The 16085-nt window shown below is 46.2% G+C and overlaps 1 protein-coding gene across 1 annotated transcript in view; it reads right to left on the bottom strand.

The window, feature by feature from the left end:
- Positions 1-678: 678 nt before the first annotated feature.
- The window catches only part of LOC126253301 (pyruvate dehydrogenase E1 component subunit alpha, mitochondrial-like), a 108874-nt gene continuing 93467 nt past the window's right edge, over positions 679-16085 (bottom strand). The window contains exons 6-7 of the mRNA XM_049954532.1: positions 4777-5025; positions 679-1134 (exon numbers count right to left, since the gene is read on the bottom strand). Of these exons, the coding sequence (XP_049810489.1) occupies positions 946-1134; positions 4777-5025 (438 nt within the window). The 3' untranslated portion in view covers positions 679-945. The remainder of the gene's footprint in view (positions 1135-4776; positions 5026-16085) is intronic.

The raw sequence follows: 16085 nt of genomic DNA, 5'->3' as shown, positions 1-16085 counted from the left end.
CTTTTCACTGTCGAGGTTGTACTAAAAAATATAATAATCCACCAACAGAAGACTGGATTCAATCTCTCAAGTGCGAGGAGTGGTGGCATGAATCCTGCTCTTGTTATGAAAGTTCTGGACACTTCATTTGTGATCTCTGTTAAAAAGATTTTCGTCCGACATGAATATTTTTGCATGTTTTTGATGACAGGCCCAGATTTATTCATTAGGTCAAATATCGTGTCAACAGTAACTGTTATATGCTGAGAAACAAGGTATGTTACCCCACGGTCGGGTAAGACTGCGCATTTGCATTACTTTTTTTACTAAGTGCGAATTACAGTTTAAATTGCTTCCATGACTTTCGGACTCTGTCATATAACAGGCAAAATTCAGATGAAATGCCAGTTAAAATATAATTGTAATTTGTGACGTTTCCTTCAGTATATCGCTATTTAAACCTTAAGTGCGCAATCTTGCCCCACTTTAATGTACTGGAAAATTATTTGTAAATTTAACTCGATTTGGTAAGTATTGAAATAACATTACGTAGCGTCTCAACCTGTCAAGTTTAGTTTCCCCTTCCCCGTCTAGGTGCTCCAGTCTTTTTTATCAGTAAGTTTATTTGTTGACAGGAAGCTTAAAGGTACTGTGCCTACAAAGGTAGAAGAAAGAAGGCTGACAGAAATAACCGATGTGTAAGGTACAAAGATTCCATTTATTTACAAATTACAAGTTTTAAATAAGACACTGAACGGTAAAGTGACGAAAAAGTGGACAGCTTTACTGGTGATGTACTAGCTCGTCAGCTGCATGGCAGGCAGTACGTGGCAGTGGATCCCCGGCGGGCGACAGCCGCCCACTCGGGCGATGTCTGGAGATGTCTGCGGAGCGGGGGCGGCGGCCACCTCACTCCGAGGCGACGATGATGCGCCCGGCGGGCGGCCAGCCCCCGCCGCCCCCGCGTCACTTGATGTTGACGGCGGGCCCGACGCGCTTGTGCGCCACGGGCGACCAGGGCACGGTGCCGCGCACCATGGGCTCCAGGGGGCTGGCGTACACGTCGCTGGCCAGTTCGTCCAGGCCGATCTCCTGGTCCGCCTTCGCCTTCAGCGTCGCCTCGTCCACCGCCTTCTTCGCCCTCGTCTCGATCTCCTGCCGACACAGAAGGGGGCCGTGCAAGGAACACGTCACATCGTCCGACACAACAGCTAGCCTTGAGAATGGCCTCAGTCCGGCGAGAAAATTTCTTCAGGCACGTCATATGCATTGAAGCCTGTTGTTGATTATTTGATCTTGTAGAGATACAGAACTAACGATACTGATTATTATGTTCCAAATAGCCGCCAGACATTTCCTATTGAAATAAGAGTGCAAGACATAACAAGTCACTCGAGATGCAACAGGAGAGTACGCGTACGGTCTTACGTTAAATCAGTAAGTGGCTCGAAACAGCATATCCAGACACTCCGGGATGATGATGGCATTGAAACAGAGGGTAACACGCGTAAAGCTGAAATACTAAACACCTTTTTCCAAAGCTGTTTCACAGAGGAAGACCGCACTGCAGTTCCTTCTCTAAATCCTCGCACAAACGAAAAAATGGCTGACATCGAAATAAGTTTCAAAGGAATAGAAAAGCAACTGGAATCACTGAACAGAGGAAAGGCCACTGGACTTGACGAGATACCAATTATATTCTACACAGATTACGCGAAAGAACTTGCCCCCCTTCCAACAGCCGTGTACCACAAGTCTCTACAGGAACGGAAGGTTCCAAATGATTGGAAAAGAGCACAGGTAGTCCCAGTCTTCAAGAAGGGTCGTCGAGCAGATGCGCAAAACTATAGACCTATATCTCTGACGTCGATCTGTTGTAGAATTTTAGAACATTGTTTTTTGCTCGCGTATCATGTCGTTTCTGGAAACCCAGAATCTACTCTGTAGGAATCAACATGGATTCCGGAAACAGCGATCGTGTGAGACCCAACTCGCTTTATTTGTTCATAAGACCCAGAAAATATTAGATACAGGCTCCCAGGTACATGCGATTTTCCTTGACTTCCGGAAGGCGTTCCATACAGTTCCGCACTGTCGCCTGATAAACAAAGTAAGAGCCTACGGAATATTACACCAGCTGTGTGGCTGGATTGTAGAGTTTTTAGCAAACAGAACACAGCATGTTGTTCTCAATGTAGAGACGTCTACAGACGTTAAAATAACCTCTGGCGTGCCACAGGGGAGTGTTATGGGACCATTGCTTTTCACAATATATATAAATGACCTAGTAGATAGTGTCGGAAGTTCCACGCGGCTTTTCGCGGATGATGCTGTAGTATATAGAGAAGTTGCAGCATTAGAAAATTGCAGCGAAATGCAGCAAGATCTGCAACGGATAGGCATTTGGTGCAGGGAGTGGCTACTGACCCTTAACATAGACGAATGTAATGTATTGAGAATACATAGGATCCTTTATTGTATGATTATATGACAGCGGAACAAACACTGGTAGCAGTTACTTCTGTAAAATATCTGGGAGTATGCGCGCGGAACGATTTGAAGTGAAATGATCATATAAAATTAATTATTGGTAAGGCGGGTACCAGGTTGAGATTCATTGGGAGAGTCCTTAGAAAATGTAGACTATCAACAAAGGAGGTGGCTTACAAAACACTCGTCCGACCTATACTTGAGTGTGGGATCCGTACCAGATCGAGTTGACGGAAGAGATAGAGAAGATCCAAAGAAGAGCGGCGCGTTTCGTCACAGGGTTATTTGGTAAGCGTAATAGCGTTACGGAGATGATTAGCAAACTCAAGTGGCAGACTCTGCAAGAGAGGCGCTCTGCATCGCGGTGTAGCTTGCTGTCCAGGTTTCGAGAGGGTGCGTTTCTGGATGAGGTATCGAATATATTGCTTCCCCCTACTTATACCTCCCGAGGAGATCACGAATGTAAAATTAGAGAGATTCTAGCGCGCACGGAGGCTTTCCGGCAGTCGTTCTTCCCGCGAACCATAGGCGACTGGAACAGGAAAGGGAGGAAATGATAGTGGCACGTAAAGTTCCCTCCGCCACACACCGTTGGGTGGCTTGCGGAGCATTAATGTAGATGTAGATGTAGATGTACAGGCCTGAGAACATGTTAGATGTCTCGGAAGATGAGAATATCAACAGCATATGTGTGATTCCTTCTGTTTCGCAACGTATTTTATTTTCTAAACTTTACCTGCACCAGAACTCACAATATTAATAACATATTCCGTAGAAATATTGGAATACGTGAGGCAATACTGGCCCTACGACTTAACTTAGAAGATAGATTAAGGAAAGGCAAACCTACGTTTCTAACATTTGTAGACTTAGAGAAAGCTTTTGACATTGTTGACTGGAGTACTCTCTTTCAAATTGGCAGGGGTAATATACAGGGAGCGAAAGGCTATTTACAATTTCTACAGAAACCAGATGGCAGTTATTAGAATCGAGGGGCACGAAAGGGAAGCAGTGGTTGGGAAGGGAGTGAGACAGGGTTTTGGCCTGTCCCCGATGTTATTCAATCTGTATATTGAGCAAGCAGTAAAGGAAACAAAAGAAAAGTTCGGAGTAGGTATTAAAATCCATGGGGAAGAAATAAAAACTTTGAGGTTCGCCGATGACATTGTAATTCTGTCAGAGACAAAAATGGTTCAAATGGCTCTGAGCACTACGCGACTTAACTTCTGAGGTCATCGGTCGCCTAGAACTTAGAACTAATTAAACCGAACTAACCTCAGGACATCACACACATCCATGCCCGAGGCAGGATTCGAACCTGCGACCGTAGCGATCACTCGGCGCCAGACTGTAGCGCCTAGAACCGCACGACCACTCCGGCCGGCTGTCAGAGACAGCACAGGACCTGGAAGAGCAGTTGAACGGAATGGACAGTGTCTTGAAACGAGGATATAAGATGAACATCAACAAAAGCAAAACGAGAATAATGGAATGTAGTCGAGTTAACTCGGGTTACGCTGAGGGAATTAGATTAGGAAATGAGACACTTAAAGCAATAAAGGAGTTTTGTTGTTTGGGGAGCAAAATAACTGATGATGGTCGAAGTAGAGAAGATATAAAATGTAGACTGGCAATGGCAAGGAAAGCGTTTCTGAAGAAGAGAAATTTTTTAGCATCGGGTACAGATTTAAGTGTCAGGAAGTCGTTTCTGAAAGTATTTGTATGGAGTGTAGCCATGTATGGAAGTGGAACATGGACGATAAATAGTTTGGACAAGAAGAGAATAGGAGCTTTCGAAATGTGGTGCTAAAGATGCTGAAGATTAGATGGGTAGATCACATAACTAATGAGGGGGTATTGAATAGAATTGGGGAGAAGAGGAGTTTGTGGCACAACTTGACAAGAAGAAGGGGTTGGTTGGTAGGACATGTTCTGAGGCATCGAGGGATCACAAATTTAGCATTGGAGGGCAGCGTGGAGGGTAGAAGTCGTAGAGAGAGACCAAGAGATGAATACACTAAGCACATTCAGAATGACGTAGGTTGCAGTAAGTACTGTGAGATGAGGAAGCTTGCACAGGATAGAGTAGCACGGAGAGCTGCATCAAACCAGTCTCAGGACTGAAGACCACAAAAACAATAAACAAGTAGTCGAGGAATCAGCACTCGTGAAGAAACTAGTAAAATATCGAACTGATGCTTCATAGTGTAACACGTTCCGCTTCTGCCAGTGTGAACAGACTGCTGATATTGTAAATGTGGTTGGTCTTGGAGACAGATAGGACAGTGGACGGGTAGGTGTGCTCACCTTGAGCTCGTCGGGCTTGACGAGTTCCGAGTTGAGGATCTTCTCCTTGAAGGAGGAGATGGGGTCCCTGGTGGAGCGCACCTCCTGGATCTCCTCGCGCGTCCGGTAGCTGGTGCCCGGGTCGGACATGGAGTGCCCGGAGTAGCGGTAGGTGACCGCCTCCATCAGCAGCGGGCCCTTGCCAGAGGAGCAGTGCTCCACCGCGAACCGCGACGCCTCGCGCACGGCCAGCACGTCCATGCCGTCCACCTGCAGGCACCGTGCAACGCAGTCAGTCACCTCAATCGTTTTATTTACTAACAAACTATGTAACGACCACCAGCAAGAACTGGGGATGATTCTCTTTATACAGTGTGATTCAAACAAGAAAGATGGTTCAAATGGCTCTAAACACTATGGGACTTAACATCTGAGATCATCAGTCCCCTAAACTTAGAACTACTTAAACCTAACTAAGGTAAGGACATCAAACACATCCATGACCGAGGCAGGAGTCGAACCTGTGACCGTAGCAACTGCGCGGTTCCGGACTGAAGCGCCTAGAACCGCTCGGTCACAACAAGAAAGAAAGTTGATGTCGCCTAAGAAACTGGAATAGGCATGCGTATTCAAATACAGAGATATGTACGAGTAAACAGGGCGAATACGACGCTGCTATCGGCAACGCCTATATAAAACAACAAGTGTCTGGCGCAGTTGTTACACTACTGGCCATTAAAATTGCTACACCAAGAACAAATGCAGATGATAAAACGGGTATTCATTGGACAAATATATTATACTAGAACTGACATGTGATTACATTTTCACGCAATTTGGGTGCATAGATCCTGAGAAATCAGTACCCAGAACAACCACCTCAGGCCGTAATAACGGCCTTGTTACTCCTGGGCATTGAGTCAAACAAAGCTATGATGGCGTGTACAGGTACAGCTGCCCATGCAGTTTCAACACGATACCACAGTTCATCAAGAATAGTGACTGCAGGTATTGTGACGAGCCAGTTGCTCGGCCACCATTGACCAGACGTTTTCAATTGGTGAGAGATCTGGAGAATGTGCTGGCCGGGGCAGCAGTCGAACATTTTCTGTATCCAGAAACGCCCGTACATGACTTGCAACATGCGGTCGTGCATTATCCTGCTGAAATGTAGGGTTTCGCAGGGATCGAATGAAGGGTAGAGCCACGGGTCGTAACACGTCTGAAATGTAACGTCCACTGTTCAAAGTGCCGTCAATGCGAACAAGAGGTGACCGAGACGTATAACCAATGGCACCCCATACGATCACGCCGGGTGATACGCCAGTATGGCGGTGACGAATACATCCAATGTCCGTTCACCGCGATGTCGCCAAACACGTATGCGACCATCATGATGCTGTAAACAGAACCTGGATTCATCCGAAAAAATGACGTTTTGCCATTCGTGCACCCACGTTCGTCGTTGAGTACACCATCGTAGGCGCTCCTGTCTGTGATGCAGCGTCAAGGGTAACCGCAGCCGTGGTCTCCGAGCTGATAGTCCATGCTGCTGCAAACGTCGTAGAACTGTTCGTGCAGATGGTTGTTGTCTTGCAAACGTCCCCATCTGTTGACTCAGGGATCGAGACGTGGCTGCACGATCAGTTACAGCCATGTGGATAAGATGCCTGTCATCTCGACTGCTAGTGATACGAGGCCGTTGGGATCCAGCATGGCGTTCCATATTACCCTCCTGAACCCACCGATTCCATATTCTGCTAACAGTCATTGGACCTCGACCAACGCGAGCAGCAATGTCGCGATACGATAAACCGCAATCGCGATAGGTTACAATCCGACCTTTATCAAAGTGGGAAACGTGATGGTACGCATTTCTCCTCCTTACACGAGGCATCACAACAACGTTTCACCAGGCAACGCCGGTCAACTGCTGTTTGTGTATGAGAAATCGGTTGGAAACTTTCCTTATGTCAGCACGTTGTAGGTGTCGCCACCGGCGCCAACCTTGTGTGAATGCTCTGAAAAGCTAGTCATTTGCATATCACAGCATCTTCTTCCTGTCGGTTAAATTTCGCGTCTGTAGCACGTCACCTTCGTGGTGTAGCAATTTTAATGGCCAGTAGTGTAGATCGGTTACTGCTGCTACAGAGACAGGTTATCAAGATTTAAGTGAGCTTGCACGTTGTGTTACAGTCGGCGCACGAGCGATGGTACATAGCATCTCTGAGATAGCGATGAAATGGGGTTCTCCCGTACGACCGTTTCACGAGAGTACTGTGAATATGAGGAACTGGCGAAACATCAAATCTCAGACATCGCTGTGGCCGGAAAGACATCCTGTAAGAACGGGACCAACGAAGACTGAAGAGAATCGTTCAACGTGACGGAAGTGCAACACTTCCGCAAATTGCTGCCGAAACATAATCGATATTGGCTTTCGGAGCAGAAAGCATACTCTTGTATCCTCAATGACTGCACGACACATAGCTTTTCGCCTCGCCTGTGCCCGTCAACACCGACATTGGACTGCTGATGACTGGAAACATGATGCCTGGTCGGACGAGTCTCGTTTCAAATTGTATCGAGCAGATAGACGTGTTTGGGTATGGAGACAACGTCATGAATGTACCGTGCATGTCATCAGGGGACTGTTCAAGACAGTTTGGAACCGTGCGACCGCTACGGTCGCAGTTTCGAATCCTGCCTTGTGCATAGATGTGTTTGATGTCCTTAGGTTAGTTGACTAGAAGAAGGGATCGGTTGGTAGGACATGTTTTGAGGCATCAAGGGATCACAAATTTAGCATTGGAGGGCACCGTGGAGGGTAAAAATCGTAGAGGGAGACCAAGAGATGAATACACTAAGCAGATTCAGAAGGATGTAGGTTGCAGTTGGTACTGGGAGATGTAGAAGCTTGCACAGGATAGAGTAGCATGGAGAGCTGCATCAAACCAGTCTCAGGACTGAAGACCACAACAACAACAACAGGTTAGTTAGGTTTAAGTAGTTCTAAGTTCTAGGGGACTGATGACCTTAGAAGTTAAGTCCCATAGTGCTCAGAGCCATTTGAACCATTTGCCTGTTCAAGCTGGTGAAGGCTGTGTAATGGCGTGGGGCGTGTGCAGTTGGAGTGATATGAGGCCCCTGATACGTCTAGATACGACTCTGACAGGTGACACGTACATAAGCATCCTGTCTGATCACCTGCATCCATTCATATTCGTTGTGCATTCCGACGGACATGGGCAATTCCAGCAGGACAATGCGAGTCCCATACGTCCAGAATTGCTACACAGTGGCACGAGAAACGCTCTTCTGAGTTTAAACCTTCGGCTAACCACCAAACTCCCCAGACATGAACATTACTGAACATATCTAGGATGCCTTGCAACGTGTTGTTCAGAAGTGATCTCCACCCCGTCGTACTCTTACAGATTTTGCGGACAGCCCTGCAGGATTCATGGTGTCAGTTCCCTCCAGCACTAATTCAGACATCAGTATAATCCATACCACGTCGTGTTGCGGCACTTCTGCGTGTTCACGGGGCCCTACACAATATTCTGCAGGTGTACCAGTTTCTTTGGCTCTTCAGTGTACCGGTATGTCCGAAAACCCTTCGTTTTCAAATTATTCAAAATGGTTCAAATGGCTCTAAGCTCTATGGGAGTTAACATCTGAGGTCATCAGCCCCTAGACTTGGAACTACTTAAACCTAACTAACCTAAGGACATCACACACATCCATGCCCGAGGCAGGATTCGAACCTGCGACCGTAGCAGCAGAGCGGTTCCAGACTGAAGCGCCTAGAACCGCTCGGCCAAAACGGCCGGCTTCGAACTATTAACGAAAGTTGCGTTTAGGAGCGTTCCAGATACAGCTCAACAACTTCACCTATCTATGCGCCCGTTCGGCTCATTGTATCCTCGATGGCGTTGTGCTGCTAGGGAGACTTGTTTACAGTCGTCACTCGTCTCGTTTCGAGTCCATCGTGTACTTGTATTGGTGATAGTGACTTAACTCAGAGTGCTCCTTTAAAGTGTGGCAGGATATTCACTTCGTGAGCAAGCAGACATAAAACTACAAGGGCGCGAATGGTAATGGACACGAGGCTGCACGGCAGTACCACACGGCGTTTACAGACTGAAGACTGCAAAGTCATCCAGTCTTTAGTGCTGCGTATCGTCGTGCTGCCGAGAAAGCATCCGTAGCACCACAGACTATTGGCCGTAGAAGACCGCATGTTGCTCATATGCCTGACCAGGGAGTGCACGTTCTACGGGCTGTAGAAAAAGAGCCAGGTATCAGCGCAAGACAAGTGGCCCTGGCACGTCGCACATCTCCAAATTCAGCATGGAGGGTACTTCACGTACAGGGCTTTACATCTGCCGATCATCCACCACGAGAGAACTGTTGCCGTCGGTTTTCTGCTCAGGCTGCCAACTCGTTTTTGCCCCTTCACTTTTTCACTTTTATATACAGATGAGGCAACGTTTGGAAGAGATGAAATAACAAATTTCTACTGCCACAACATATGAACTTATCGCAATCTTCATTCTACAGTACAGACTAGACATCAGCATTAACTTAAGATTAACATGTGGGCTGCAATCGTAGGTGACTGTCAGGTAGAGCCATATGTCCTCTCAGCACGTCTTACAGGTGTTGTTTACAGGGTTATTCAGAACACTCTCCAAGACCTACTAGAACATGTGCTCCTGCAAATAAAAAGAGACATGTGGTTTATGCATGATGGAGTCCCAGGACATTTCAGTCTCAGTGTTCGAGAGGCACTGGCTGGTATCCAATACCATGACAGTTGGATAGGTAGAGGAAGACCATTTCCACAGACCTCAGTTTATTGGATTATTATCTCACCTTAAAGAATTGATCTAAGCAGCAGACCACCCGCATGCAGAAACTCTTCATTAGCGTGTTTTGGAAGCGTGAAGAATTACTCGAAACCGTAGGCATTATTTGACAGTATGCAACAGTCAACAAGGCGACGAGTCATGTGTGCTTAGAAACAAGAAGACGACATTTTGAGTACTTACTGTGAGTTTATGTGAACAGCAAACTTTCATTGATAATTCGAAAATGAAGGATTTTCGGAAATATGTTTATATGAACTTTTTTCACGTTTTGGTGTAAGGAACCAGCGCCAGAGTTGGTAAAAGCATATTTGAAACAACCTGTATTCTGCCTGACAAATAAAAGTTCTGATAGTGAATTTGCAATTCTGTATCGACAAGTTACTCTGTAACTGTAACAAATGATCTGAAGACGCGGAACTGACCTGAAACCGGTTATTTGGAAGTAAAGAAAAGCAATCTGCATATTTAAATTGGACACTTTGGTAGTGTGTTTAGTGTTGTTACCACCTTTGGTAGGGTAATAATGTGCGTGAAAAATATCATATGTTCAGTGAGCACTATCAATGACACAGAGATGATACATACTTATGTGATATAGCATTATCAACAGCAGGCATTTTAAAAATGGGGTCATTGTGGGCCTCCATTTGGCCAGCTCGTCGACTCACACAATATCCGTATTTATGTAGCATTCGAATAAGACGGCAGGCATATTCATCGACAAGGTTCCGGTCGATCCGTATGACCACCGCAAGGGAGATCGCCGTATTGTGCACCTAGTACTTTGTGACACCCCTCCCATCAGAGGAAGATTAATGGACTTCCAGGAACATTGGATGGAAACTAGCAGCAACCAGATTAGGGAATTGCCGTCCCATGTGACGGCTGCCATTCACACCGCAACACTGACAGCTACGTTTGGTGTGTTGCCATGATAAAGAAGTATGGTCCACCGATGAATGGCGTCGTATTGCGTTGAGCGATGACTCACGGTTCTGCACTACCCCAATGACCATCTTCGGTTAGTGCTGCAGACCAGAGCTGATGTCCCATTCTTCCAATCTTTTGAGAGGTACAGCGGTGTCACTCCTGTTGTCATGGTGTGGGGAGTCATCGAGTGTAACCTAGTCATGGCTGGTAGTAACTGAGGGAACTCTGACGCCACAATGGTACGTCATGAACATTCTGCGTCCACACGTTAATTCTCATGCAATATTAACGTGGTGCCATTTTTCAGCAGGACAATGCTCTTCCATACACGGGAAGCCTCTGTATGTGTGCGTGATGTCGAGGTACTCCTCTGGCCAATAATGTCCAGAGATCTGTCCCTGACAGAACACGTGCAGTATCCCAGTGCCAGCGTCAAGTACATCAAGGACCACTCACAACAGTTGTATGCCAGCTTGCCTCAGGAGGGGGATACAACAGATTTATGGTGTCTTTCCCAACCGAATCAGTGGATGCATCCAGGCTACATGGAGTGCAATGACATACTGATAAGTGTGCCTGTACTGCCAAGTTCTTTTTAAACTGGACTCCATTTTTTAACCACTGCAGTAACATCACATATGCTCTCGATGTACGAAGTTTCATTTCGTTTCCTCCTCCCACACTGAGTGCCAACTTTCTTTGTGCGGCGGTGTATATTTACTGTACTATTACTATTTTAAATTACAGTGAAATTACGATTTACTAAATTGCCTGTGGTGATCTTTCTGTGTACACGATACATTCACAACCAGTAGGAAATGGCCTTGGTAGCCGAAACCGACCTTCGTGATCTTTCTGTGTAGTCTCATGATGATATACTCATGACCAGTGGAAAATGGCCTTGGTGGTCAAAACTGGCCATGGTGATTTGTCTGTGTACTCCCGTGACAATACATTCACAACCAGTAGTAAATGGCCTTGGTAGCCGAAACCGACCTTGGTGATCTTTCTGTGTAGTCTCATGATGATACACTCAAAACCAGTGGAAAGTGGCCTTGGTGGCCAAAACTGGCCATGGTGATTTGTCTGTGTACTCCCGGGACGATACATTCACAACCAGTAGGAAACGGCCTTGGTGGCCGAAACCGACCTTGGTGATCTTTCTGTGTAGTCCCATGATGATACAAACCAGTGGAAAATGGCCTTGATGGCCGAAGCTGGTCGTGGTGATGTGTCGGTGTACTTCCGTGATGATACACTCACAACTAGTGGGAAATGGTTTTGGTGGCCGAAACCGACCGTGGTCATCGAAAATAAAAGTGCAACAGGTGCTGTAATTTTATTCCAAGTAATTATTACTGTTATGGAATCTACACCGTCATGCTCCACATGTTGGATAAGAAATTAATCCAAGGTACCGCACAAATATATTGAACCGAAATTTAACATACTGCAAAATCAGTATGCGATAGCATCAGGTAGAGATAACATGCATTTCACTTGTACTAATTCTGTTTCAGTAACATGTAGACTAAGTGTTCAAAAGTATCTGGATACCTATTAGTGGATATTAGTATGGGGTTTGTACACCCTGCGCCTTTGTGACAGTTTGATCTCTAATGTGCACCCTTTTAATGTTTTAGTAAGGTGTCTGAATGTCTGTGGAGGAGTGGCAGTCCATTCTTTCCCAAGAACCCAAACCCGATAAGGCAGTGGTGTTGACGCTTGGATCTGGAGCGATGTTGACATTCTAATTCATTCCAAAGACGTTCCATTGAGTTCAGGTCAGGACTCTAGACGGGTCATTCCATTTTGTGAGCGTAATTCTCCATTAACAAATGTAAGATGCCAACCGAGCAAGTTACCTTTGTGGCTGCAAAAGTGATCTGCAACGATTGGACTGATAGAGAGACAAATCACTACCCACAAACTCCGACACATAAATGATTTCATCGCGCAGCAGACTGAATGATATAAACAGAATGGACCTCATAATGAGTCCCGGGTGTTTGTCTTTACAAAAAACATTGTAGGTTCAATAACTAAAAGGAGGTTTCATATAAATACCGAATTAAAAGTCTTGGTCCAACCCCATTTCCTACAAACATTGCTTCTAAGCATATGTACAGGGTGGTCGGAAATTCCCGTTGCAAACTTCTAGGATATGTAGAGGGTACTGAGTACATAACATTTTGAATAGGGACCCATGTGCGTAATCGTATCGTTTCCGTTCTACGACAGTTTCAGTTCAGATGTGTACCTCGTCAACGTCAGTTTAGGGCAAGAGAAACGTCTCAGAGTTCCCTGTCCTGGTATGCAACAGGGTAGACACGATGTAGTTCAAATTCAAATGGCTCTGAGCACTATGGGACTCAACTGCTGAGGTCATTAGTCCCCTAGAACTTAGAACTAGTTAAACCTAACTAACCTAAGGACATCACAAACATCCATGCCCGAGGCAGGATTCGAACCTGCGACCGTAGCGGTCTTGCGGTTCCAGACTGCAGCGCCTTTAACCGCACGGCCACTTCGGCCGGCCACACGATGAAATGTACTACGTCAAACGATCTCCAGATATCACTTATTGTCCGCTTTGCTGTGAGACCGAGTCAATACCTGTGCATCACCGATAGAGGAAACATGATGCAGTACACGTTTGCGGAATACACAGACATGCTCCTTGTGTATGGCGAAGCTGGAGGTAACGGAAGAGCTGCTAGTTGGCTGTATCACGAACGTTTTCCACACCGTCACACTCCATCGCACAAACTGTTTGCCCAAGTTACACAACGGCTACGACAAACGGGTACCTTCACCGTGAGGAGACAGGACTGTGGTGCTCCACGGCGGCGCCGCACTCCCGAATTTGGAGGTGTACTGCGTCGCACTGAAGATATCCCGCCAAAGAGATCGCGAACAGTTACGTGTGCAATGGCTGTTAGTCACAGTACAGCCTTGGACATCCTGCACCACCAACAATTACATCCGTACCACTTACAAAGGGCACACGCTATGGGTCCAGCACGCTTTCCACAGCGCGTCGCCTTCTGTACATGGTTCCTGCACCGTCGTATCGACGCGCCCCTGTTTCCACGTCGAGTTCTCTTCGCAGATGAATGTAGGTTCACAAGGGATTGTGTTCTGAGTGCTCGAAATAGCCATGTCTGGGAGGACGAAAACCCTAATGCCACGCATGTTCAGGGATTTCAAGACAGGTTTGGAATTAACGTGTGGGCAGGTATTCTGGACGGTCATGTGATTGGACCATACCTCCTTCCATCCAAGCTCACGGGTCCCGCATACTTAGTCTTCCTACGACACGCAATGGACCCGTTCTTGTAAGCTGTGCCATTGAATGTCCGTCAGGAAATGTGGTTCCAGCATGATGGAGCACCACCTCACATTTCACTGACTGTCCGGAGATATCTCAACAGACGGTATGGTGAAAGATGGATAGGCCGTGGTGGTCTAACCGCGTGGCCGTCACAATCGTCGGATTTAACCCCTATGGACTACTTCTTGTGGGGTCGTTTGAAGAGCCTAATTTATGAGACACCCGTAGAGACAGAGGAAGATCTACTGGCACGAGTGTGGCCGCTTCAAAATGTTATGTATTCTCTACCGTCTACATGTCCTAGAAGTTTGTGACGGGAATTTCCGACCACCCTGTATACTCAAGAAAGCAACAATTACACATCAACGTGAGAGCAACTACTAATTTTGAACATTGCAACGAACTTAAATCGCAGACAGTCTACAAAGAACAAGTCGATCGAGAAAGACCATCATCTCAATAGGTCATTCTCGAAAATACATGACTGTGAACGCTTGTGCAGTGAGTACCCCGATCAGGCCAGAAAGTCATATGAAGCACTCATGCAAAACAGTCTGCTCGGCTATGGACGAGACCTCGAACCTCTGATCAGTTGTTAGATCGCGGAACCTAATTACGTTTAGGTGCAACAGGCCGCAAAAAATGCCTAACTGTCTTTCTTCCCGGTTAACTTTCACTGCGAGAGTCTCATCACACTTGATGAGTTGGAGCATCGAGTCCTGGGTACTGCAGAGTCTCCTGACAGCTGCTAATCATTTAGCCGACGTGTGATCGACTGTCCCTCAGAAATACGAGTGCTCTCTCCACTGCTTCACCACGTTTCAGAGCCTGGAGCGTCTGCTTTCACATCCCGCTGGAAGTGCCCACTTCCTCGTTCTCCTCCAGTGTGTCTAAGAGATTCTGTCTTTCCCCACTGCTCTGCACAAAACCCATGCAACGGACACTCCACGTCGTTAAAAGCTGGCCAATGAAGTTTTTTTAAAGAGAGATCTAACGCCCCCACTAGCAGTTGTCTTATAAGTCACCTAATGGGCTTCCTTCCGAGGCATACAATTCTGAGAAGACCAAGCTCAAAACTCCCATTACTCAGATACCTTTCTATGTTACCCAATGGGTCGTTGTCTCACATCCAACATTTCTAGAAAACAGCATCCTTAACTGCCACTTAAAGATTTTTTTTTTTTTTTTGTAGAAAAGTTAGTGGACTTCCTTCCAACCTTCCACCTTCCAAGAGAGACAAGTCCTTACTTCACGTCGAGTGGCGTTAGGCGACCATACTTCCACCCCATTAAAGGCAGAAGAAAAAACTTTTATCGATAAAATTTTTAACGATAAACCCATCGATCTTCCCAGGAGAAAGCAGGAATGAAAGTCTCCCAACCGGTCTGAGACTCTACGTTGTTCTACGAAAAGTGTTGCCGGCGAAAAACAGCATTCCACCCAGGTGTCCTTTCATCTATAGGAAAAGAAGATTGCGTGGCTAATAGAGGTAGATGAAGAGGAAGAAGAGAAAGGAGCAAGATAGGAGACACTAGCTTTGCTATTTGACAGAGGAGAGGACTGGCCTTGTACATTAATTTTGTGGAAAATGTTATGAGGATGATAGTAGGAAATGCTTCAACTTCTTGAAAGCAGCAGGGGATTTAATTTTTCGCAAGGTAAGTGGCAGTATTTTCCAGAGGCGGACAGCGGTAACTGAGAAGGAGTTTGCAAAAGTTTTTGTTTTGTGAGTGGGAACAATTAGGATACTAAATAAGAGTGACCTCGTGTTTCGATTGTGATGGCATGAAAGGTATTTAATCTCTGAAGCAAGGTACTGGGGTGCTTGCGCGACGAGGAGTCGGTGAAGTAGACGTAGAGTGTGGTAGTCACGCAATTTGTCCAGCCGCAGCCACCCTAGCTGGGAGTATGAAGCACTAACATGGTCATATCGGCGAATGTTGCAGGTGTAACGCACACAGGCATTCATGGTTAGTTCTAGCCGTCTTCTGTTTTCACTACTCATGCCTAGTATTTAGTTGAACTGGAAGCTTTTGGATTTGTGTGACTCATCGTGTAATAGAAATTTAAGGACTTCCTTTTAGTACTTCTGTGGATGACCTCGCACTGTTCAATATTTAGACCCAATTTCCACTTTTGGAAGAATGGGATGCCATTTGTCCACAGACATTGCGACACTGCATTCCAAGTGT

The sequence above is a fragment of the Schistocerca nitens genome, chromosome 4, assembly GCF_023898315.1.
Source record: "Schistocerca nitens isolate TAMUIC-IGC-003100 chromosome 4, iqSchNite1.1, whole genome shotgun sequence".
Taxonomy (NCBI): Eukaryota; Metazoa; Arthropoda; class Insecta; order Orthoptera; family Acrididae; genus Schistocerca; species Schistocerca nitens.
The sequence above is the reverse complement of the archived record's forward strand: the minus strand, read 5'-3'. Positions and strand labels throughout refer to the sequence as shown.